General features: G+C 39.9%; 1 protein-coding gene and 1 non-coding gene across 5 annotated transcripts in view; both read left to right on the top strand.

Moving 5' to 3' along the window:
- The first annotated feature begins 58 nt into the window (after positions 1–58).
- The window catches only part of NRDC (nardilysin convertase), a 79,563-nt gene continuing 53,391 nt past the window's right edge, over positions 59–26,230 (top strand). Inside the window, exons 1-5 of one of the 4 annotated variants that reach the window (XM_056815142.1) lie at positions 550–687; positions 8,760–8,848; positions 12,423–12,711; positions 25,037–25,150; positions 25,299–25,380. In XM_056815142.1, coding sequence (XP_056671120.1) covers positions 12,478–12,711; positions 25,037–25,150; positions 25,299–25,380 — 430 coding nt within the window. In that variant the 5' untranslated portion in view covers positions 550–687; positions 8,760–8,848; positions 12,423–12,477. Of the gene's footprint in view, positions 688–8,759; positions 8,849–12,422; positions 12,712–25,036; positions 25,151–25,298; positions 25,381–26,230 lie in introns of all 4 variants that reach the window. The other 3 variants (XM_056815140.1, XM_056815141.1, XM_001362225.4) reach the window with 3 other exon arrangements.
- On the top strand, positions 25,112–25,180 carry MIR761 (microRNA mir-761). Its single transcript, NR_035000.1, has one exon. It is a non-coding gene; the product is annotated as a microRNA mir-761 (primary transcript).

The raw sequence follows: 26,230 nt of genomic DNA on the forward strand, positions 1-26,230 counted from the left end.
GCCAGCCGCTCTGTGATTGGTGGTATTAGTGCGCGTGACGCAGATACTTGGTCGTGATTGGTCGAGGCGGGCCGCGGCCAGCCCCCGCGGGTGGGGGGCTAGGGGTTCCGGCCTGTAGGTCCGGCGGCGGCAGCACCAGCTCCGGCCGCCACTGTGTCTGCCGCGTCCCGAGCCGCCGCGGGCCAGGAGGAGCAGCGGGAGCGGAGGCGGGCCTTGCGGAGGGGGATGCCCGAGGCGCGCTTCCCGGTGGATGCTGAGGAGAGCCGCCACTGCCGCCGCCGCCTGGAGGACTTGGTGCCTTGAGGCCGGGCCGCCTTCGCCGCCGCTGAGAAGAGGGAGCCGGAGCCCGGGGCCCGCCGGAGCCCGAGCCCGAGCCGGAACCGGAGCCGCCTTCGCCGTCGTCGCCGCCGCCGCCGCCTCTCCGGATCTCTGTGCCAGTCCCGCTGCCGCCGCCGTCGCCGCCGCAGCCGCCGCTCTGACTATGCCGGGTAGGAACAAGGCCAAGTACACCTGCAGCTGCCCGGATCTGCAGCCCGGTGCCCAGGAGGCCGGAGAGAGCGGCCGGGCCTCCCGGCTGACCACAGATGAATCCGAGGAGGAGGGAGGAGGGTGTCGCCGCGGGGGTGCGCTCAGCAACGCCGGGGACCCTGCCATCATCAAGTCTCCCAGCGATCCCAAGCAGTACCGGTGAGCCCTGTGGGGGAAATCGCGGCCGGAGCGGGGGAGGGGGCCGAGCGGGAGGCGCTGTCCAGACGTGTCCCCAGCGGAGCTCGGCCGCTGTGGAACGTCAAAGCCTCGAGGGTTGTCCGGATCGTCCCATTCATTGTCCCAGTATTCCCCGTCCCCCGTTCCTCCTTCCCCCCTTGTCCATACAGTCTTGGAGCCTGGGGTGTCCTCTCACTTCTGGCTGTCCGCCTTCCTGTACGGCTCTGATGTTTGCCTGATGAATGGAATCTAGGGAAGGGAACCAGCTTGCAATGGGGTTCGTGCATTTGTGAGTATGCATGTGTATATGTTTGCACTCGCGTGCAGATCTATATATGGGTCCTTATAGAATGCTGGCACAAGATGTAGCCTCCAATGGCCCTCCCTTTGCTTCTTTGGGCCCTGGTCTATTGGTGTTAGATAACATCAGTCATAGATAAAATAATTGTGCTGAATAGACTTGAGTGGCAGAGGTGGGATTTTGACCCTAGGTCCCCTCCAAGCTTGGCACTCTGCTTTTGTTGCTAGCTCATGCTGCCTTGAGAGTCTCTTCCCCTCCCCAACTTAGCCTCTTTTGAAATAATGTGCTTCTCTTGTGGAAGTACTGGCAGTGACTTCTCTTTCTAATAATGCAGGCTATCCTGCAGAACTGGAAGACCCCTGGGGCTCCTAAAAAAAAAAATCTCCTTTTGCAAAAAAGGAAACTAAGAGTGAGGAAAAGATAAGTAATCATTTATTAGGTATCTACTATGTGCCAGGCACTGTGCTAAGCGCTTACAGACATCTCATTTGATGTTAAACCATAGCCCTGGGAGGGTAGATGCTATTATCCCCATTATACAGTTGATTTAGAGTTTAAGTGACTTGCCCAAGGTCACAGCTAGTCTGATTTGAATTTAGGTCTTCTTGATTCCAGGACAAACTTTCTATCCACTGCTTAATCCATCTGCCTCTAGGCAAGGAAGATTTTGACCCACGGAAAGTCACTTACTTATCCCCTTGTTAGTGGGCTGGTACCTAGTAAGAGCTGACTTATCAAGACAACTAGGTGGCACAATGGATAGAGTATTTGATTTGGAGTCAAGAAGATGGACTTAGAACCCTGCCTCAGACACTGGATATGCCCAGGCCAAGACTCTCTGCCTCTGTTTCTTCATCTGTAAAATGGGGATAATGATAGCACCTACTACCCAGGGCAGTTGTGAAGATCAAATAAGATATGCATGTATAGCACTTTGCAAACCTTAAAGGACTTTCTCTTAGCTATTATTTTCACTTTTACTGTTGATTGGCTCACTTTGGAGCCTCTGTTAACTTCTTTAGAATGGGGAGATTAAAGAGGGTTATGCTCTGTTAACTACAAAGCACTTTTTAAATGGGAATGGCCAGTATGATGATTATTATTGGTAGAATGACAGGGGATTAGAGGAAGCTTCTTGTTACTAACCAGGAGGTGGGAAGGATGCCATCCATGCTGTGGGTTTGGCTTCAGATAAAGGGTGTTTTCATTCTAACCCTCCTTTCCCGAGAGGGCGGTATGAATCATGATAAGTAATTACAAGTCATTTAGAGTTTGTGCTCTGTAAAGGTTTAGTTTTACTAAATTCATTTTCATCTTTGATCTTTACTATCCTGTGAAGGTGTAGGTACAACTACTGTCTCCATTTTATAGATGGAGAGACAGAGGAGTGACTGGTCTAGATTTACATGGCTGGGCCTTGGAAAAGGGAGGATTTGAATCCAGATTTCTTAGACCCATGTTCTTGTTTACTGTACCTCATACTAGTTCTTACTGGTATGGTTGCAGCCTGTACATAATGATACTTCACTTTAAACAGTTGATGTACTCCTTGTGTTTTGAAATAGAATTAGAAATGTGAGAGATCTGTGAAGCATGTATGTATTCTTTTATTTTAAAATTCTAATTATCAGTGTACCTCTCTTAGGTTAGCTTGTGGTAAGGTGTGCCTACAAGTATGCTTCATATGTGGGTGTCATAGTTGTGGAGAAGATTTCTGTCACTCATTACAGTGCCCAAAGAACAGAGGCTTCAGTGGGCTGAGTGAATGATCCTACAAATTGTCAGGTTCAAGCTTTACTAGACTGAAAGGAAGTAATTTATCCAGAGCACAATCTCATATACAGCTTCATTGATAAGTGGTCTTCTAATAAAGATGGCACTGCTGATGGTTCACACATAGTTCCCTCCTCATAAATAGTTTTCTATTTTACAAAATAAATGAGTTAAACAAAATGATCTCGAGGGGTCTTTTGATCCTAAATGACTGTAAAGCATGCAGAATATGGTAAATTTAAAGCAATTTTATTGGTTTATTTTACAAATAGGGCAAACATTTATTATGTACTTGTTGCTATTGTGTGGATAGCACCAAAGGCATTAGTATATCTACACAATAGTCTCTGGACTGGAGGGCTCATAGTCTAGTGGGGTCTAAGACAGCAAACACAGAATGCTATAATATACGATAATGAAATATTATGTGAGGTCCAGCTGGAGTGGAGAAAGTGGCACACCTGGAGTTAGAAAGACTCTTCTTTGGAAGTTCAGATCTAGCCTCAGACACTTACTGTGTGACCCAGGGCAAGTCATTTAACCCTATTTGCCTCAGTTTCCTCATCTGCAAAATGATCTGGAGAAGAAATGGCAAGCCATACCAATATCTGCCAAGAAAACCCACATGACTCTTGAGTTTGGGTTCACTGTTTCTCCCAACAACATGTGACATCTAAGGGGTAAGATTGTATTTTGAGGAGAATGTAGGATAGAATTGGGGAAGCTTTCTTGGAAAAGGTGACATTTTAATTGGACTTAAGGGATGAGTTGGAATAAAACAAGCAGAGAGGAGAAAGGAGAGGGTGAGTATATTTTAGGAATTAGGAACAGTGTGAGCTGAGGTAGGTTGTAAGAAGCCAATTAGTGAATAAGCAGTTATCAAATACTTCCCATGTTCCTGGTGCTGTGCTCAATACTAGTTGTAGAGAAAGACAAAAAAAATAGTTCCTGTCCTCTAGGAGCCCAGTCTAATGGAGGAGACAACATGCTCATAACCATGAACAGACAAGGCAGACACAGGATAAACTAGAGTTAATCAGTAGAAGGGGAATCAAGAGAGACTTCTTGTAGATGGTGGAGTTTTAGCTGAGACTTGAAGAAAGGAGGTAGAGATGAGGGAGGAAAGCATTCCCAACATGAGGGATGATGAAAATGGCTGGAGTCCAAAGATGGAATATCTTGTTCAAGAAACAGTAAAAAAAATAAAAGATTGGAAAGATGGGAAGGGGCAGGTTATAAAACTTAAGCAGAGGATTTTATATTTGATGGTGGAGATAACAGGGAGCCACTAGAGTTTATCGAGTGAGGGGAGGTGGTGAAGTTAATAGTGAGACTTGATCTTTAGGAAGATCACTTTGATAGCTGAATGGAGGATGCATTGGAATATCTAGAGACTAACCAACAGCCTGTTGCAGTAGTTCATATATAATATGATGAGAATCTGCACCAGGGTGGTAGCAGTGTCAGAGGAGAGAAGGGGACGTATGTGAGGTAAGTTACAAAGGTAAAGTTAATAGACTTTGGCAACAGATTGGATGGGGGTTGTGGGGAGGGAGTGAGGAATCTAGGATGGCATCTATGTTTTAAGCCTGGGTAACTGTAATAGGGGAAGTTAGGAAGAAGTGAAGACTTAAGGAAGAAAAGATAAGTTCAATTTAGGACATACTGAGTGAGTTATAAGACATCTACAGGATATCCAATAGGCCATTGGAAATGGGAGTCTTTTTTTTTAAAAGTAGTATCTATATCTGCAAGAGGTAGATGTCATAACACCTTTCTCATGAGTGGAGTGTATAACATTTGTCCAAGGGGCCCTGACTGGGGATTTATTTAACTCCACAGCCATTGAGAATGAGCCCCTTCTTGGAGATCATATCTTCAAACTGATTGAACTTGGAGAAATCTCATTTCTTGGAGATAAGGATCTTCTCATGGACAGGGAACTTGCACTTGGCCATCATATCTTCAAACTGATTGAACTTGGAGAAATCTCATTTCTTGGAGATAAGGATCTTCTCATGGACAGGGAACTTGCACTTGGCCCTTTGAAGAGTTTCAATGACATGGTCTTTATTCTGGACCTTAGCTCTGCCTGACATGACCTGGTCAATGTGTACATGGGCTACAGTGCCCTGGGGCTTTCCAGTAGTGGATATAAGACTACAGAAGTGGACATGAGAATTGTTGTCATAGAGCAGATAACTTGATTCCATGAGAGCTTATAGACAGAGAAGAGAAAAGAAACGTGGCACACTTATGTAATATATACTAACTCAGGGTTAGTGAGTTGGGACCTGGATCAGCATCTAGCAAAAAGGGAAGGTCTGCTATCAAGAAAATTATAAGAGAATAGTGCCCTGAAAACCCAGAGTAAATATGAAGGAGAAGAGAGTGATGGACAGTGTCAGGGCCTGCAGAGATCAAGAAAGGCGAAATATTGAAAGATCATTAGTAACTTGGAGAAAGCAGTTTCAGTGGGATGATGACGTCTTAAGCCAGACAATATAGAATTAAGAAGAGAGCGGGAGGAAAGTGGAGACATCAGTTGTAGACAACCTTCCCAAGGAGAGTTTAGCCTTAAGGGAAGAGAGCTAGCTGGAATGGCTAAGTCAAGTCAGCATTTTTTAAGGCTGAAGGAGATCTGGACCTGTTTGGAGGCAGAAGGGAAGCAGCACATAGGCATGGAGAAATTAAAGAGAAATAAGAGAAGGGGATGAGATGGGGTGGAATAGGAAACCTTATAAAAGAGGGGATAACCATGGTAAGGAGAAGGGTCATCTCTTTATGGGAGAAAAAGGGAATGGAAGAGAGAATGACAAAAGGGTGATGAGAGAATTGGAAGCTCTTTGTGATTAGTCTCAATTTTTAAAATGGAAATATGAGGTACGATTCTCAGCTGACAGCATAGTCAGTAGAGGAGCTATGGAAGGTTAGAGGAGAGATAAAAAAAAAAAGTTTGAAAAAGCCACTGTTGTGAATGAAACAGTGAGTCAGTTCGGGGTGTGTGAAAGAATTACCCTGCTCCCTCGAGCTCCAATTTCTTTGAGTTGGAAGGGCCCTATAGAGATTTTCTAGTTGAAGTTTTGCAATATTCCTGATGTGGTATCCATCCTATAGAGCCACAGTGGTCAATTCTTTAAAAGTCCCATAGAGGAAATGAATGCTGTTAGCCAGAAAATCTTGATGGGAATGGAATTTGAATCAACAGATCAGGACCCTGGCCATTTGTCAGTTTATCTTCTGTTTTTGTATAGCTTTAAGTTTGTGTGTTAACTTGCTACTTGAGACTCAGTGATGGTGAACCTATGGCACGTGTGTCAAAAAGGGCATGCAGAGCCCTTTCTGGGCACATCTGTAGTTGCCTGCTGAAGTTCATTACCAGAAAGCCAGAGAAACTAGGCCAGAGCTGTTACTTCCCCCTCTCCACACATGCCTGAGGACATTCCTCACTTTACCCTCCCCTCTGCCCAGCATCCCAGTGGGAGTGCTTCTTCCCTCCTCTGTCTGGGGTAAGGGGTGGGGTGAGCCATGCATGGCACTCATTCAGTCTCTGATGGGGGGGGGGGGCAGCACTGTCTCTAAAAGGTTCGCCATCCCTGAACTAGAGTATCTTTGAAGTCCCTTCCTTCCCTGTCTTTGATCTGATAAGCTGACCCTGACTGATTCTAGTCATTCACCTGATTCCATATCCAAGAAACTATCCTTTTGTCTAGCCCAAATCTCTTCCCTTTCTCCACAAGAATAGCAGAAGAGATTGTCATGCTTTGCTAAAATATAAGGATAACATTTTGATACACGCTATACAGCATTTTCCTGATCTACCTGTCTAGTCACCCCATCATAAAGGAAATGAGGTTAATCTGGTATGCCATGTTCTTGAAAAAACCATGTAGGCTTTAGTGATTACTGCTTCTCTCACTAGATGCTAAAATGCCATTCCTTTAATAATGCATTCTAGAATTTTGCCAGGGATAGGAATGAAGCCCCACAGTTGTATACTTTGTAATATCTGCCCTCTGACCCTTTTTTGGAAAGTTGGGCCAACTTTTTCCTTTCTCTTGTGCTTTGATACCTCTTCCATTGTCCTAGATATTTCAGAGATCATTGATAGCAGCATAATAGGCATTTCCCAGTGGAATGCAAGGGTTCCTGGCCTGGGCTTTGTGTAGTGCCAAGGGTTACCAGAACCTTGTCAAAGGAATAGAGGAGATTAGAGCACTTGGCCTGGACTTGGGAGGACTTGGGTTCCTATTTAGTCTCATACTTTGTGGTTTTGTAATCCCTGGGCAAGCCACTTAATCTCAGTTGCCCCTTGGAACTGCTACTTACTATTAAGTCTAAGTGAAGGTAGAGGGTGGTATCGCTTGTCTTATTGAAACTAACCTCTAAAGTCCAGGATATTTCCTTTCTGGGAAGTTTTACTGAAGGTCAGGAGCAGGGGACATGGGAAGCTCTGGCTATGCCTCATCTGGAAGGTGGATAGTAAAAAGGTGTGGCAACTAAGGCAACTAAATCACAGGGTAGTTGTGAGGCTTAAGTAAAATAATGTCAGCAAGATGCTTGGCCAGCTAAATGTCCGCTGGAGTTACTGCTAAAGGTTATACATACATCTGGGTTTGGTGACCTGAATCCAGTGGAGCTATGTGTTGTCTGAACAACTCTTCACTTGTATTTGGTCATTTAGTCAGATGTTGGCTTTTTGTATTTAAATATTTCACCTGCTTATATTTTATCTTCCATTTAGATAGTAACTACAGTGAGGTTCATGACTATCTTCTGCTTATTTTGTATTCTACCCCAGAATAAGTAGAAGATGTTCTGTAAACACTTGCAGAATAAATAAGTAGGTAATGAATATTACCCATATATTAGATGTAGTGACTTCTCATACAGAGCTTAGTCTTATCAAAGAGATCAGGCTTGGGGCCATAAGCCAGTTGCAAAATTTAACAACACACTGAGTGAGATCTGTTGGGAGAGAGAAGCCCAAGGACTGTGGAGGAGTCCAAGAAGGCTTTTGGGAGCAATTAGCACTTCATTTAGCATTTGAGGAGTAAGGAGGATTTGCAGAGGTAAAAAGTATGGTAGAGGGCATTTTAGTCATTAGGAAGAGATTGAATAAATGTGTAGGGCATGGTCCATTTGGAAAAGAGCAGTGCTTGGATGTTGGGAGTTGCTTGGACACAGTGGACTCAGATTATGTTATCTCAGAAGAGGCCTGGAATGCAATTTTGGATGATTTTGGAAGTAACACATTGTATATTGTCACATGGGGCGGTGACATGAAGAAAGTAATAGTTTGTGAAGGCAGATCTGGCCAAAATGAGCAGCAGGATAAATTGCAAGAGGAGAGACCTTGGGGTAGGGAGACTATTAGGAGACAATTGTAGCCTGTAGATATGGGAAGTGTAATACCCGACTTTGGGTTTTTTTCCCCAGTTGACTTTGTGTTTTTTTTTCACTGTTGATGCATTTTCCTCTTGTTTACCTTCATTATAAAATAGATTTGATACCTTAAATGAACAATTTTATTTTAAGTAAATCTAAATGTTGATATCTTTTCCATGTCTTCTAAATATGTTGAGTTATGGGCACATAGTAATATGGGAATCTAGTGCTTGTGCCAATTTTACTTTTTCTGTCTTTCTGGGATAAGGAAGAATCTAAAACATCTGGCCTTAACAAGTGTCTGGCAGATTTGGGGGGGAGGAAGGGAGGAGATCAGGGAGGGAGAGGAATTATTAAAGAATAAGATATTTTGTTAGCAAAGCCAATGCTTCCCACTTTCATTTTCCTAAAATAAATTTAGGTTCCGCTGAACTCTCAAAGTGTGTGTTTTGAACCTGAGAGAAGATCTGGCCTGGTGGAAGAATGATACTCTTTCTGAAGGACTAACCTTTTCAAGATATTGGTATTATCCTAAGTATAGGTATCCCTTCCACATCTTGACTTTCCTCATTGCAGTTTTGCTATATTACAGGTCAGCATGAGAAATTAAATGAGAAATTGGGGGGAGTTTTGTGGAAGCTGCAGATGATATGTGAAGGCCAGCAGACAACATAGAAAAAGGTTTAGAAACTCAAATGCATAAAATTTATGTATAGTATCATATAATATCAACATTTTATCTTTTAATAACATAAATATACATAATTTCTTTTTGAAAGTTAAAATAGAAATGTTAACATTGACCTCTTTCTATAGCCTATAACCAGATATTTAACCTACATTTTACAATAAGGTACTGTAAAGACCCCTAAAAAGAAGCGAAAAAAATTCAGACTACTCTGGTGACAAAGGGAGGGCCACAAAATTCTACATGGATTTTCCAGATCGAGGGGGTGCTGCACCCTCAAGATGTAGAAGGATACCTGTATATTCTAAGGAAGTTCAGAGATGATGCCTTCCTTGGCTATAAAATAATTGCTAGAGCACTTTTTTGGGACCTCTACTTTTCTTTGATTGTGTAGATTCATAGTCATTAGAAATGTGCAGCAATAGGGAAGAGTTCATATTTGTAAGAAGCTTAACAGCTACTGTGGGAAATCCTGAACAACTCCATAGTCTTTAGTGAGCATGGTGATTTTTCCTCTTTGCATTAACATGGAAAATGAGAACACTTGGGCCTTAACATCTTTGGTGTTCTATTACCTTACTCCTCTTTCTTTACTATTGTCTGATGAGTCTTGCCTGTTGTCAGAGGAACAGCTATCATACAGCTGACTGGTTTGTATTTCTATCTGATTAGATACACAATATTTTCTTCCACTCTAATCATTGCTTCTTATCCCATCCTTTTTTATTTGAGGATCCCAAGTGGTATGCCTAAAGTTTTCTTAGCCTTAAAACATTCAGTTTAGGCAGATATTAAACTATACTGGAATTAATCACAAATTTAGCAGAGTCAGGAAAAGAACTCTAGATGCTGCTACTAAATAACACTCTACCAATGCACACCAGATAAGTAGATCAGAAATCTAGTTGTTTGAAAGAATTATATCCCAGTGGTTTATTTTGATTTTAAATTGGAAAATTTAAGTTTGAGGACTGATTGATTGTTTTGCTGTTCCTTATTCATGACATTCTTAGGACCTAGGGCCTGACTGTCCCTTATGCCTGAGCTTAGCTTGGCTGATTCTTAGCTTCCATTTTCTCATCTTTAAAATGGGAGTAATAATAGCACCTACTTCAGATAGTTTTCAGGATAGACAACTTCTTATTAGTAATAATCTTAAAAAAATTTTTTTTAAACCTATACCTTCCATCTTACAATCAATAGTATGTATTGGTTCCAAGGCAGAAGAGTGGTAAGGGCTAGGCAATGGGGGTTAAGTGACTTGCCCAGGGTCACATAGCTAGTTAGTATCTGAGGACAGATTTGAACTCAGGAAGTTGCACCATCTAGCTGCTCTTTCAGTAATTTATTTTATTGTGAATATGAAACAACATTGTTCCATCTTCTCTGATATCTACATCTCTTCTCTTTCTTCTGGCATCTATCCTACTTTTCTCTTTTCCTTACATGCCTAGGTCTCCCTCATCCTTTGAAAACCACAACAAGCTTCAAACAATCCTCATTGAATTCCTTCATCCCTATTAACTACCATCCTATAAATTTTCTCTCTTAGGCAGACTTCTAGAATAAGCTTAGAAATAAACATTTATTGCCTCCAGTTCTCATTCTGTTTTGAGTTCTCTGAACTCTGTATTCCAGGCTCATCACCCAACTGAAATTCCTTTCTTCATAGTTACCAGTCATCTCCTTATTGCCAATCTAATGGAATTTTCTCAGTCTTCATCCTTCTCAACCTCCAGCTCCCATGCTTTCTGCTCTTTGGTTCTGCTCCTAAAAAATCCTTGGTTGGATCTTTATCTTTGTAATTCCTTCTCTCTTCACAACATCCACCATGCCACTTGGATGTATTTTTCTGTCCTGACCTCTCCTTAATCCTTCTGATTTCCAGTGCTATCCTTTTAATTATGCCTATTTATCCTGTATATAGTTTGTTTTGTAGACATTTGTTTGCTTCTTGCACCTCCATTATTGTAAGTTCCTCCAGAGCAGGGACTTTCTCTTTTGTCTCTTTGTATCCCAGCAGTGATACAGTGTTTGGCACATAGTCTCAGTAAATGTTCATTGAGTGATAGATTAGTTGGTTTTTCTCTTTGGAGTTAAGCAGAATAAATAATCCCATTTCCACACAAACATTTCACTCACTATAGACTCTTACTATAGTAGGGATAGTTGGGGGCAGACAGATGGTACAGTGGATAGTGCTGAGCCTGGAGTTGGGAGCTGGACCCAGATACATAGTAGCTGGATGACCCTGAGTATGACGGAGGCCTGCTTGCCTCAGTTTCCTCATCTATAAAATGAGCTGGAGAAGGAAATGACCATTCTAGGATCTTGTCAAGATGACCCCCAGGCAGACATGACTGAACAGCAACAATACAATAGGCTTTTAAGTTTTCCCTGGACTTAAACCTTTATTTCTTTCAGCTTTTCACCTTATGACATAGTTTTGAATCCATTTGTCATTCTGTAATGTTTTTCAGTAGATCCAACCTCTTTAGCTTGGCATTCTAATCTATAAATCTACTTTCCCACTTTTTTGTTCCATTATTCTCCTTCTCTGCACACTATGTAATAGAGCAGTTTGGAGAATCAAATTAAGTTGATTTAAACAATGGAACTCTGGGATTAATATAGGCAGCAGTTACAATAAAAACATTATTAGCACATTTCATTGTTATCAGTAAGGAAGCCAGTATGTTGTTGTTGTTGTTGTTCAGTTGTTTCTTGGCCAGGATTCTGGAGTGATTTACTATTTTCTTCTCCAGCTCATTTTTGAGATGAGGAAACTGAGGCAAACAGGGTGACATGATTTGCTCAGAGACACTTTTCTCTACTGTGTCACCAGCTGCCATAAGCTACTAGCCAGCCTCCTGCTTTCCCTAAGATGATCATCAAGTGCATGAATAAGTGCATGCTTGGAATGAGAGTGGTATGAGGAGATCCAGCAGCCTATGACAGTCCCTCAGCCTCTATGGTGTCCTGACAGGAGGGAGGTGGTAGGCCTCAGGGCTATCATTTCTGGAATCCATAAAAGCAAAATGGGAGCGAAGCACTATGGTTGGGACTTTTTGGAAATGGAAATTGGTATAAAGAAATAGGGTGAATGTTCATAAACAGAATTTTGCCCCATAGACTCTTGCTTTATAGTCATATGGGCTACTGTGGGTATTAAAAGGACTATGATCTCCCACTTAGGGATTACTTATGCAGGCTAGGTAAGTTAGGTGGCATACTGAGCAGAAATCTGGAATTGGAGTCAAGGAATCCTGAGTTCAAATCTTGCCTGAGCCATTTACTACTTATATGACCCTGAGTAAGTCACCTAACTGCTGTGTGGCTCAGTTTCCTCATCTGTAACATGATGGAGTTGGGCTTGGTGGTTTCAAAAATCTCCTTCAGCTCTAGATCTAGAATCTTAATATTAAACCTTGTGTAGGAGCCAAAATATGGCTAAAGAATTAGAAACTGGAAAACACTTTTGAAATTCCTTTTGTTCAATTGAGTATGTACGTCAGTTGCTATGCATTTCTAAACCTTTGTTTTAAAATGTCTTTCTGGTTTTTGCAGATACATCAAATTACGGAATGGCTTGCAGGCACTTTTGATTTCAGACCTAAGTAATATGGAAAGTAAATCTGGGGAGGCAACAGATGATGAAGATGAGGAAGATGATGACAATGATGATGATGAAGATTCAGGAGCTGAAATAGAAGACGATGATGAAGAAGGGCTTGATGATGAAGATGACTTTGATGATGACGATGAACACGATGATGATGATCTTGACACTGAAGATAATGAATTGGAAGAATTAGATGAGAGGGCAGAGGGCAAGAAGAAGACGACAGAAAAGCAGGTGCAAGCCAAGTCTGTTGTGTTTTTGATAGTGTATGAATGCTGTGTGTGTGTGTACGTGTGCATGTATTCAGTGGAGTTTACCTTTGAACAAAAATAGAATGGCTTTGCTTATTAATGCAGCTGAGAATATTTTCCTGGTCAGTGCTGTTTCCCCTGATGTAGCTCCTTTTACTGAGTTTCCAGAATGTACCTGTCATGTTAGAGGTTTTTAGAGATTTTATGGGGTTTTACTTTTTTTATGAGGGAAAATTTGCAGAAGTGAAGAGTCGGAAGACAATAATTTCAGCCCTGGCTCTGCCTTCAACTAGCATTTAGCTTTTCTAAACTTTTATTTACTCCCTGATAAAATGAGAATATTACTGTCTGCCCCCACCTATTTCATAGAATCATTGTGAGACCACTTTTCTCTCTATGTTGGCCCTTTCTATACCATGTTCGTAGTTGATAAGCAAACTTTTCAGTCTTTATCATATGAATGCCACTTATTGATAAGTACTATAGCTTAACCTATCCCTTTTTACAGGGGAGAACCATGATTCTATTTTGGATGAATAGCTACATTGTCTATCTTGGTCTCTGGGGAAATTTTTTTAAAATTTTATTTTTAAAAAATTCATTTATTTAATTAATTTAGAATATTTTTCCATGGTTACAAGATTCATGTTCTTTCCCTCCCTTCTTCCCCTCTACCCTCCTGTAACCAACAAGCAATTCCACTGGGTTTTACATATATCATTGTTCAAAACCCATTTCCATATTATTAATATTTGCAATAGAGTGATCATTTAAAGTCAGAATCTCTGGGGAAATGGTTTTTAAAAATCTGACTTTTAAAAAAAGGAATTAGATAGCAGCATTTATTCAGGAAATTTCTGTTGTGGAGTTTTAGTATGTGTGATGTTCTGTGGCAGGTAATAAAGATATATAGAAGCTTGTGCCTGATTTCAGGGAGCTTGGTAGACTAGTAGGGGAAAGAGGGTAAGAGAGTGCTTTGAAAAGTAGTTATATATCAGATAAGTTCCTGTAATTAGAAGGAATTTCTTTTTCAGAAATTAAGATAAGATCAAACTGCTTACTATCTCTAGGAATGGGGAGGGAAAGAAGTGAGGGAGACAATTTGGATTTCAGAAAATGTACATTGAAAATTGTTGTTTCATGTAATTGAGAAAATAAAAAATATATTGAAAAAAATCAGGGTAGATAACTGGAGACCACCTTTGTTTCTTAATATTCTGTGATTATGGCATCAGTTATCATAACAATAAAAAAATACAGATTTCTTTTTTGAGGTTTTTGTAAGAAATGAAATTAATAGTACTATAGATAAAAAGTGGAACAACATAAGAAGGAAAATTGGGGGAAGAAGAGAAAAACAAGCTGTTTGGTTAGAATTATATAGCGTGAAAGCTGAGGGACTTGTGAAATAATGTAATTAGAGAATCACTGGGTTGGGAGAGAACTCAGATGCCATCTACATCTAGTCCAACAGTACCTGAAAAGGAATCCCTATCATAATCATCAGATAAGTCATCATTTAGCCTTTGTATCAAGACCTTCAATGAGGGGGAACCCATTGCTTCATCACAACCTTTTATTTACATTTTTGGAGAATGCTAATTATTAGGCATTTCCCCTGATTTGGCTTAAATTTTGCCTCTTTGCAACTCCCATCCATTAATCCTAGTTTGTTCTCTGAAGCCAAGTAGAACAGGTCTATTACCTCCACCCTTTGACAGTTCTTAAGACACTTATCCCTGTCATGCTCCCCCTAAGTCTTCTCCAGGCTAATTGCCAGTTTTTGAAGTTAATGAATTTTCCCATGACATGAACTTGAGATTGTTCACTATCTTGACTGGACACATAGATCTCCTTGGCTTGTTAGTGTCCTTCCTCAAGTGTGGTGCCCAGGTTGAATATAGTACTCAAGCTGTGTGTTTCTTTAGTGAAACTTAGGAGATTGTAATAGCTTTCTAGGCAGGCATGGTCATACCTTTCCTGTTTTGTACTTGTCAAGGCCTGTGGACAGTGATTCTGAGTCAGCAGTCACATTGGCCATTCTTTTGTTACCAGGGAATATAGGTCAATTGAGCCTGGTGACTTGGACTCAAAATGGTCAGGAAAGTGCTCTTACTGTCAACTTTATATTAACTCTTTCTGTTTTCTCTCATCAAATTTAAAGATCTTTTCTATGTGGCAGGAAAGACAAAACAAGCAAAACAAGATTTGATCATCTCTTCCTTTCTCCATTGTGAGTTATTATTGTGTTGTTCCCCTTAATCAATAGTCAGTGTTGCTTCTTTGATCATCATCTTTTCCCCAAAATAGCTTTAAAAAACCCTCATTTTTGTGCTCCTTACTTTCCTGACCAATCTCAATAGCATTCTTGACATGATTTTTACTGGAGGCATTTTGTATTCATCCTGCTTTACTTGTCCTTCCACTTTTTCTTAGTGAATCTTTTGGCTAGAGAATTCTTTTGTGCATACATATTATTCCTTTCAGACAAAATATCTGCCTTGGTTGCCTTCATCTGAATTATTTCTCTTTATGTCTTTAGAATTTTATCCCACAGATCTTCCCATTCAACAAAGGCTGATGACTTCCCTAATAGGTTTTTAGTTTCAGGGATCTCCCTGTTATTTCTCTGATCTACTGAATTTCTATGACCTAGCCACACCTAAAGTCTACATGGAACTGCTGAATGAAATGGGAGAGAATCACAAAACAAAGTTTCAAACATCTGAATATATTGATTTATTAAAGAATGCAGGCCAATTGCCTAACAAATTGGGACCAAGCCTACTCATCTTGCCATTGGACCCCGAACACAGAGGGAAGAAAGATAGATTTTTATGCTTTAAAGGAAAATAATTAGAATATAAACCAGATTATTAGATTAGGTAATATGGTTTCTAATTGGAGGAAGCATTAGGGGTTTTCTGTGTTGGGAGGAGAATGAGTGAGTTTCAGAGTTGGAAATAGGGAGAGGGGGGCAGGCAATTTTTTCCATACAGGAAACAAGATGTCCGTTAATTCCCATGATTAGCCAACAAGGTGGAGTTTACAGGAAAATGAAATTTAGGTCTCAAAATGGAGTCAGTTTTACAAGATGGAGTCAGTTTGTTTCACACAATTCCCAAGACCATTTTTTTATATCTCTGTAATCAGTTCATCTTTCTACTTACCATAGTGGCTTTTCCAAACCTTTTTACTTACCAAGCCTCCTAGGACACTTCCATTCAGTGGAAAACCTGGCTTCATGATTTCACCAGTATAATTGAAGCTATTTGCTGAGGACTCTCTTCTTTCCTCTTTTCCATCTCATACCACTCCGGCATCTTTGTCCACCTTCTCTTCCTTCTCCCCTGTCTTGTGATGAGGTGTGGTCTTCCTGACCAATCAAACTACCCATTATATATCTTTGATGTTATCCTTTCCCATCTTCTCTAGATTACTCCCATTATCATCACCACTCTTGCCAATTTTATTTTTTAAATTAAAATTTATTTTCAAGGATGCAGTGCATTGATATAAAGCACGAAAAACAAAACCCTGGAATCAAACATATAAAGTCAAATGAAGCAAATGCCTACATTGACCATGTTCCCTCTCTGAAAAAAGACTTAGTCTTCATTCTGAGCAGTCTCTCCTCTGTATCAGGAGGTGGGCAATATATTTTTCATTATCAATCCTCTGGAATTGTGGTTGGTGATTGTGTTGATCAGATTTCCAAGTCTTTCATAGTTGTTGGTCTTATAATATTTTTGTTAATATATACATTGCTCTTTTGGTTCTTCTCATTTCATTTGGTATCAATCCATACAAGAATTCTCAGGTTTCTCTGAAATTGCCTTTGCTTATATCTCTTTCTCTTCTCAGCAAAATTCCTTGAGAAAACCTGGGGGCCTCTATTTCCCCTCCCTTCTAAACCCTCTGCATTCTATTTTCCAAACTCATTCAACTGAAAGCATTTTCTCCATAGTTACTAATGATCTCTTAATTGCCAAATTTAATGGTTTCTTCTCAATCCTCATTGTTCTGGACCTCTCTGATAGTCATTCTCTCCTCTTAGATACCTCTCCTCTAAGTTTTAATGACACTATTTTCTCCTGGTTCTCTTACCTGTCTGACCATTTCTTCTCAGCTTGGATCTTCCACCAGGTCATGCTCACTAATCATGATGGTCTTCTCTGGTTCCATCTTGGGCCCTCTTCTCTTTTCCTTCTTGACTGTCATTTATATATATATATATATACATACATACATATACATATACATATATATAATATACAGTATATATATAAGGGTTTAAAAAAAAGAAATAACTTGACTGGCATCGATCTTATCAATTCTTTCCTGGTCTTAGCCACTGCTAGTACTTTCCTTCTAGGATTATCTCCCTTTTGCTCATATGTAATTAGTTTGTACATAGTTACAGGCATGTGCACAAATATATATATATATATATATATATATATATATATATATATATATATGTTTGTGTGCTCTGTTATAATGTAAACTCCTTGATAAGTGGGGTCTGTAGTTTTTACTTTATATTCCTAATGATCAGCATGTAGTAAACACTTATGCTTAGTGTCTGACTCTTTCACATCTACTTGCTCAGAATCTAGCATTTATGTTCACCCATGCTCAAGTTTCTTTTCAGTATCACAAATTTTAAAATGAACTGATCATCTCACATCCAAGGTTCCATTATTTCTACCCAAATCAACTGGTCAGCCAGTGAACAGATATTTATTTTTAAAAACCCTTACTTTTTGTCTTAGAATCATAAAAAGGCAGAAGAGCAGCAAGGGTTAGGCAACTGAAGTTAAGTGACTTACCCAGGATTACATAGCTAGGAAATGTCCAAGACTATATTTGAACTCAAGTCCTCTCGACTTTAGGTCTGGCTTTCTATCCACTGAATCACCTAGCTACCTCAGCAGTTATTTACAGTTATCCCTTCCACATTATGACTTTTCCCATTGTAGTTTTGATATATCAGGGACTGGCATAAGAAATTAAATGAGAATTTTTGTGGAAACCATAGACAACATGTAGAAGTTCAGCAGATGATACAGAAAAAGTTTAGAAATTCAGAAATACATACTTAACCCTAAATTTATAATACAGTACTGTAAACAACCCCATAAAAAAAAAGAAAAAATGTATACTTCTGGCAAGAAGTGAGGGCCAAAGAATTTTATGCATATTTTCCACATGCCAGGGTCCCTGTGCATGTTTTAATCTGGAGATGTGGACAGAATAATTGTATTTATTGAGTTGTATTGAGTTTATTGTATGTAAGACACTATCTGAGGCATGGGCACACAAAGACAAAGAAGGAAACAGACCCGGCTTTCAGGGAGTCTGTATTTTATCAAGACCAGTTCTTTATTGGTAAATATCAGTTAAGAGGTCCTTGACCAAGTTAGGGATGTGCTCACTTATTAAACATGAGTGTTCCCTAAGGCTTTATCCTGAGCTCTCTTTCCTCATATTTCAATTAGTTCTCATGGATTCAGTTATCTCTACGTAGATAGAGTGGGGCAGTGGCTAGAGCATTGGATCTATGGTCAAGAAGACTTAGGTTCAAATTTGATCTCAAATACTCACTTGCTGTGTGATCGTGGGCAAATCATTTAACCATTATTTGCCTCAGTTTCTCTATGTAAAATGGGAGTGATAATAATAGCACCTATCTCCAAGGGTTTGTTGTGAGGTTAAAATGAACTATTTGTAAAGCACTATAGAGACTTTGTCCCTTGGACACCTCAAATTAGCAGATTTAAAAAAAAGAAAAATACTGACTCATTTTATTGGATAAAAATGGATAAAATGGACATAAAATGTGAAAAGGCAGGACACAAAACCTCTCTCCACTCTCCTTTCCTAGTCACAAGGGATTCATATGGAAAGAAACAAATGACAAATCTCCCTTGGGCCCTTTCCATTCTTAAAGTGTGTGTCAGATGGAGAAGAGTATGGCTAGGAATAAAAAGATACATTCAGTGTCATCCACACCTCAGTCTTGAAAATATCTTTGCCAAGAAGAGACAGGCATCTGGGAACATGGGACATGCTAAGGTACTGATCCCCAAGGACACTTGACCTCTTTGATCTGCCTGAGGGAGCTGACCTTGTAGCCCAAAGTCAGAACTTCATCCCCTGCCCAACAATGACTCCCTCTGGCTTGGAGGGAAGGAGCCTGACATGGGGTAGGGAAGTAGGTTCTGAGACCAGTAACAGTCTTTAGACATTTCCCCACTATGGTAGTAGAAAGCAAAGGCCCAGAAATAGAGAGAGTCACACAAGGAAAGCTCACTGTTCTTGTCATCTGCCCAATTCTGAGGTGAGAAGTAGCTCTCTGTGGAGCAGAGTCTCTCAAAACTTCAAATCTCTACATCACTTTCCTTCTTCACTTTTGACATGTACAAAACTTAACTTCTCTTTCTTCTCTAAACCTTCACTTCTTCCTAACTTTTCTATCCTTGTTTTTTCTCCTTACATTGTAAATTTGTTTTTAACATTTCATTTAAAAATTTTGAGTCTCAAATTCTCATCCTCCCCACCCCTTCCCCACCCTTTGAGAATGCAAACAGTAGGACATCAGTGATGCATGTGAGGTCATATGAAACATTTCCATAGCAGTCATGCTGCAAAAAAAAAAAAAAGAAGCAAAAGAAAGTAAACAGGTCTGTTTCAGTGTGCTCTCAGGGTTCATCAGTTCTGTTGGAAGAGGGGAGCATTTGTCATCATGACTCCTTTGTCTTGATGAGAGTAACCAAGCTTTTCACAGTTGGTCATCTTTACAATATTGCTGTTATGGTGTACACAGGGTTCTCTGGTTCTGCTCATTTCACTCTTTATCAGTTCATAGAAATCTTCCCAGGTTTTTCTAAAACCATACCATCCCACTCATCATTTCTTATGGCGAGGATACCATCACCACCATATCCCACAGCTTGTTCAGCCTTTTCCCAATTGATGGCCATCCCCTCAATTTTCAATTCTTTGCTACCACAAAAAGAGCTGCTAGGAATATTTTTGGAAGTATAAGTCCTTTTATATGCCTGGTAATGAGTTTTATAACCTTTTGGGCATAGTTCCAAATTGTTCTTCAGAATCATTGGACCAATTCACAGCTCTACCAGGAATCCATGTGTACCTATTTTTCCATATCTCCAGTATCTATTATTTTCCTTTTCTGTCAAGTTAGCCAATCTGATTAGACCTGAGGGTGGTACCTCAGAATTGATTTCCATTTCTATTTCTCTAATCAGTACTAATTTAGCGCATTTTTATTTGGGCTATTGACTGCCTTGATTTTGCCTTCTGAAAATTACCTGTTTGTATCCTTTGACTATTATCATTTGGGGAATGGCTCTTTTTTAAATCTATAGTTATAAAAAATACTATTTTAATTTATTTGTTTTTTGCCAATTGCATGTAATAACTAAGTTCCACACAAGTTTTCCTATGTTATATGATTGAATTCATCTCCCTCCTTCTCTTCTTTCCCCCTCCTGGTGGGGGCAGTCAATCAGTCTGGTTTATACATTTTTTTTCCATGCAAAACATTTCCATATTGTTCATTTTTATTAGTGATCAATCAGTCAATCAAATAAACAATTGAAAAATCGTTTGCATTCATCCGCATTCTGACTCCAATGGTTCTTTCTTTGGAGGTGGATAGCATTCCTTGTCATAATGTCAGAATTGTCCTGGATCATTGTATTGTTGATAATAGCTAAGTCTATCACACTTGATCATTCCACAATATTGCTGTTACTATGTACAATGTTTTCCTGGTTCTACTTAATTTCACTCTGCATCAATTGATGTAGATCTTTCTAGCTCTTTCTGAAATCATCTTTATGGCTCTTGTTTTTATAAGTTTGACTTAGTTCTCTCTATATTTGAGAAATAAGACCTTTATCAAAGAAACTGGTTGTAAAATCCCCTCTCTCTCCACCCTTTTCCATTTCCTGCTTTCCTTTCTAATTCCTTCTAATTTTGGCTTTATTAAAGGATTTATTTATGCAAAACCTTTTAATTTCATGTAACCAAAATTATCCATTTTACTTCCTGTGCTCTTCTACCTCTTTATTTATTTTTTTTTAAACCCTTACCCTCTGTCTTGGAATCAATACTGTGTATTGGTTCCAAGGCAGAAGAGTGGTAAGGCCTAGGCAGGGGGGGTTAAGTGATTTGCCCAGGGTCACCCAGCTGGGAAGTGTCTGAGGCCAGATTTGAACCTAGGACCTCCCATCTCTAGGCCTGGCTCTCTGTCCACTGAGCTACCCAGCTGCTCCCTGCTCCTCTACCTCTTGATTGATTTATAGATCTGACAGGTCAATTTTTCTGGGTTCTCTTGACTTACTTATGATAACTTCCTTTATATCTAAATCATTTACCCATTTTGACCATATTTTTGTATTGGTATGAGAGGATGATCCATGCCTAATTTGTGCCAAACTGCCTTCCAGTTTTCCCAGAAATTTTTGTCAGATGGTGAGCTTGGATCTTACTACTGTCTGTTGCATACTTTTATCTATTCCACTGATTTACTACTCTGTTTCTTAGCCTACACTGTTTTTGGATTACCTCTTTGTAATGCAGTTTGAAATCTGGTATGGCTAGACCACTCTCCTTCACATTTTTTTCACTGATTTTCTTGTGATTTTTGACCTCGTGTTCTTTCAGATAATTTTGTTATTCTTTTTTTCCAGCTCTTTAAAACTTTGCTATTCCTGTAGATGGTAGGCAATACCATCTACTTTTCTTTCTTTTTCAATTTCCATATCCAAATCTTTTCCAAGTCTTGTTGATGCAACCTTTGTGGCATCTTGTTTGCTCCCTTCTCTTCTTTGACTAGCACTACCTTTGTGCCTAAGCTAGCTCATCCCTCAAAGCCAGAATACATCCCAAGTCTCTTTCTTCCCTCGCCACCTTGCTGTCAAAGTGATTTTCCTAAAACTCATGTCAGACTTGATCACCTCCCTGTTCAATCAACATGAGTGATTCCCTGTTATTCCTAGGATCTAATAGACAATCTTCTGTTTGGCTTTTAAAGACTTTCATAATTCAGCCCTTTCCTACTTTTGGTCAGTGATCTCTCTCTGTGACCAAAGACCCAGATACAAGGAATTGAATCATCTTAAGTGCACCTATCTTCCAAAGGGCAAATTATTGGTCTTTTGCCTGACCAGAAAAAGGCAACTCTAATTGGTATATACCTAATGAGGAGGTGGCCTAAGAGCTTCTTGCCCCTCTATGCCACTTAGTGGGGTGAAGAAGAGATGATGGTTTCTTCACTGACTCCCTTTCATCTTCAGGTTAAAGCTCCAAATCCTAACCTCCCAACCCCCCTCTCCCTCCTGCTTTTTAAAAAACCCTCACCTTCCACCTTAGAATCAATACTATGTATTGGTTCCAAAGCAGAAGTGGTGAGGGCTAGGCAGTGGGGGTTAAAGGACTTGCCCAGGGTCACAGAGCTGGTAGTGTCTGAGGCCATATTTGAACCTAGGATCTCCTGTCTCTAGGCTTGGCTCTCAAGCTGAGAGCTACCCAACCACCCTTATCCCAAACCCTAAAAAAAAAATCTTTAAAACTTCTGTCATTGAATCAACACTAAGTATCAGTTCCAAGATGGAAGAATGGTAAGGGCTAGGCAATTGGGAGGTCTGAGATCAGATCTGAACCCGGGACCTCCCATCTTTAGGTTTGGCTCTATATTCACTACCACCTACTTGCCCTGTTAATGCTTTTTCTTATGTAATATCATTTCCACTGACAAAATGATACTGGTTTCTGAGGTTAAACTGTTTGATTAGTGGTGTCAAAAGCTTTCCTTTCTGAGCATTTAGTAGCTGTAGCTGCCATCATTAGTGTTGTCAGGAAGGTTGGATGAAGTGGATTTGCCCTCTGGCTTCTGTTCTCCCCATTTTTCCTTGACTTGTCCTAGACACATAGACATCTTTTTGCCAGAATGGGTCATGATGTGTTCGCAAGGATGACAACCCTGAGAAGGCTTTGAAATCAAGGGCCATTTAAAACTTGTTGTGAGGGGTTCGATTTGGCACTCGGCTTTTCTTGACTTTCAGTATGAACATTTGAAAACTGACCTCACTTTATAATATTGTACTTTGCATATCTTTGAAAAAAAGTACTTTCACATATCAAGAGACCTAGCAAAGCCGTAACCAATTTCTTTTTCACTTTCTCTGTTTGCTGTATGGTGAGATCTGCATTTCTAATTCATTTCTCCAGAGAAAAACCAAGCTTAATCTGTAGTAACCTGTTAAAAAGACAGGCAAATCTTCATCATTACCTTGGGAGGCAGCTTAGTGTAGTGGAAAAGCTGGCTCAATTTTGGAGTCAGAGGACCTGGGTTCAAAACCTGGCTGCCTTATTTATATGTCATGGAACATTTCATTTTCCTCATCTCAGAAATGGTGGTTTCTTTCAGTTCCAGATCACTAGCTCATCTTATGGTCCTTTTTTTTCTTATTTCTTAATTCTTTCCTTCTTCATTGACTTTTCCCTACTTTCCTCATAAAGGTAGCAACAGCTCTTCTGGAAATAACAAAAAGGGAGAGGGTAAAATCTGGGAGTAAAGTGGTTTGGAGAGTAGGGCTACCCAGTGGGTTTTGACTTTGAAGTAGGATTGTGGGGGGTGCAAATTGGATATTGAGAAGGGCAATGAGACTATAGAGCAACAGCATATCATTTGAAGTTATTTGGGAGAAATTGAGGCCAAACCTAGAAAAGCAGGTTTAGTAGTGAGAGGAATATGATTTGTGAATGTAGCATTGGGCTTATTTTAGAGACTTAAGAACCTGACATGATAATTTTGTTTTGACATTGTATTGTTTGAAGTCAATAGAAACATTAACTAATAAGGAAATAGGAAGAAAATGGTTTTTCTGCTTTTTGGAATATTTTTCATGTAATTATGATCAGAAATCCTGCATTTTATTAATCCATCTTCCTTTTACTTCTCTAACTGTGAACTTCCTTTATAGAAAAAAAGATGAAAATTTAAGTGTTCCATGTGTGACTTCTTAAGTCTTCATTCATCTGGTCTGGGTAGAAATTCCCAAGTGTGTATTCTTTTCTAGCAAGATTGCTCAAGAGTTTTCTAATCACCTATGGCTTAGAACACCTTTTTCAGAAGTTTCTTCACTCCTAATCATCAAGAAAAGAATGCTCTGTGGGTTACTTGTACGCATACTAGGCTGCTGTTTTATTGTGCAGAACTCAGGCTTTGGTTTAAAGATGTACCACATTAGGAGGATGTCTCACGTTATTTAGCCAGGTTATTTGATGAACCAGTTTGCAAAATGCCTTAATGATACTGAGCAAATCTGTTTGGTTTTTCTATATGTAGCCCTTTTGCTTTCTTGCAATACATTAGCAATTCCTTAGAGGTTTTTTTGGGGGGTTTTGTCTTTAGAAAACTATCTTTACTGGATAATTATCCTATTTAATGAGTAATTAGAGGAAAGATAGATTCAACTAAATATGTTCCATTATAAAATCTTGGTTCTGCTGCTTTAATAGTTTTAACTTTATGGCTTCAGAGATTGTACTTTTAATGTTATTTCTTCATCTCTTAATAGATTTCCTAAGTTGATATAGTAGCCTAACACAATGATTTACTATTTGGGATGGCTAGCAGCCATCTTAATTTTTAAATATTTCCCAAGTTCCCTGAAATGTTGGGAGGAAGGGTAACATGTAAAACATCTATATAAAGAAGTAAGCAATGAGGGATCACTTTATAAGTTTCCTTCAAATGGAAGAAGATAGTTTAAAAAAATCCTTCTCTTCTGTCTTAGAATCACTACTGTGTATTGGTTCTAAGTCAGAAGAGTGGTAAGGGCTAGGCAATGGGGGTCAAGTGACTTGCCCAGGGTCTCACAGCTAGAAATGTCTGAGGCCAAATTTGAGTGTAGGACCTTCCATCTGTAGGCCTGGCTCTCAATCCACTGAGACACCTGGTTGCCCCTGATACTTTTTATTTATTGAAATAAATAAAGCCATTTGTTTTCTCATTGTTCCAGCTCTTTCCAGGTTTAAAATTTTACCTCTTTTTGTTTAAAAAAAAATCTGCATGAATCACTCTTTAAAGAGTTCCCTCTCAGGTTTGACTGAATGAGGATAAATGAGCCCAAGAGCCTCTGTAGTGAACTTGTAATTCTTTAAGGGTTTCTGTGGAGCTAGGAATGCTGCCTCTGCATTCTGCTCTGGCCTTTAATGGAGGTCCAGAGCTCTGGGACTGACATTAAATGGTCAATGGGTGGACTGGCCAGTCCGCCCTCTTTCCTTTTCTGTCTATTTCTGCTTCTTTCCATAGGGCGGCACGTGTTCAGAAATTGCTCGTAAGTCAAGAGGAGGAGCAGCAGGGTGAAACTGAGACAGTTCTGGTGAGTTTCACTTTGCTGCTCCTCCTGATAGCTAGGGAAAGAATCGGGGCCTTTTTTTGGGAAGGCGCCCTGCGGTTTGTCTTTAGGATGAGAGGCTCCTGATATTCTCCAAAGAGCTCATTGTTGGCCTGTGTCCTTCTCACTCTAGTCTGCAGCTGCGCTTTGTGTCGGAGTTGGAAGTTTTGCTGATCCGGAGGACCTCCCTGGGCTGGCACACTTTTTGGAGCACAGTAAGAGATTTTGTTATAAGATGCCCAAGTAGTTTTTTAATGTGTAAAGTTAGGCAACTGAATCTCCTAAGTTATAAATTGCAGAGAAGCTGTTGATATGCATTGGTAGAGAAAGTTCCTCTCCTAGGACTTCCCTAGGGTTTACTCCTATTAAAAAAAGAGGGGGCAGCTGGGTAGCTCAGTGGATTGAGAGCCAGGCCTAGAGACGGGAGGTTCAAATCTGGCCTCAGACACTTCTCAGCTGTGTGACCCTGGGCAAGTCACTTTACCCCCATTGCCTAGCCCTTACCACTCTTCTGCCTTGGAACCAATACACAGTATTGATTCCAAGATGGAAGGTGAGGGTTTTAAATAAAAATTAAAAAGATTTTATAAATCCAAATTTACTACTGGTTTGGTAGAAAATGCCAAGTAAGAAGTATCGCTTAATTAATTTGCAAAGACTGTCATGAAGACTTGAGTCCTGATAACAGGGAATTCATGAAAGACCACAATGATTTGTCCTCTATGTGCACAAGGTATAAGAGGTGAAAGGGATGTTAGAGGTCATATAGTCCAACCTCATTTAAAAAGGGAGGAAACTGGCCCAGGGAAGTGAAATCAATTTGCCCTAGGGCACATAATGGGTTAGTGGCAGAAGTTGGTATCAATGTGGCCTAGAGTCCAACATTCTTTCCTCTGTACCAAAATGCCTCATATTCGAGAATTGGTCTCTGCTTTTTGGGCCTTTCTAGCCTCTTCCCTATTTTGATCCTTTTTAAAAAATTAATTTTTTTCATTACATTTTAGATTATTTTCCTTTTTTCCTGATCACCTTGGGATTTATTTCTAATAGTGCTATTGCTGAGTT

The sequence above is a fragment of the Monodelphis domestica genome, chromosome 2 (genome assembly GCF_027887165.1).
Source record: "Monodelphis domestica isolate mMonDom1 chromosome 2, mMonDom1.pri, whole genome shotgun sequence".
Classification (NCBI taxonomy): domain Eukaryota; kingdom Metazoa; phylum Chordata; class Mammalia; order Didelphimorphia; family Didelphidae; genus Monodelphis; species Monodelphis domestica.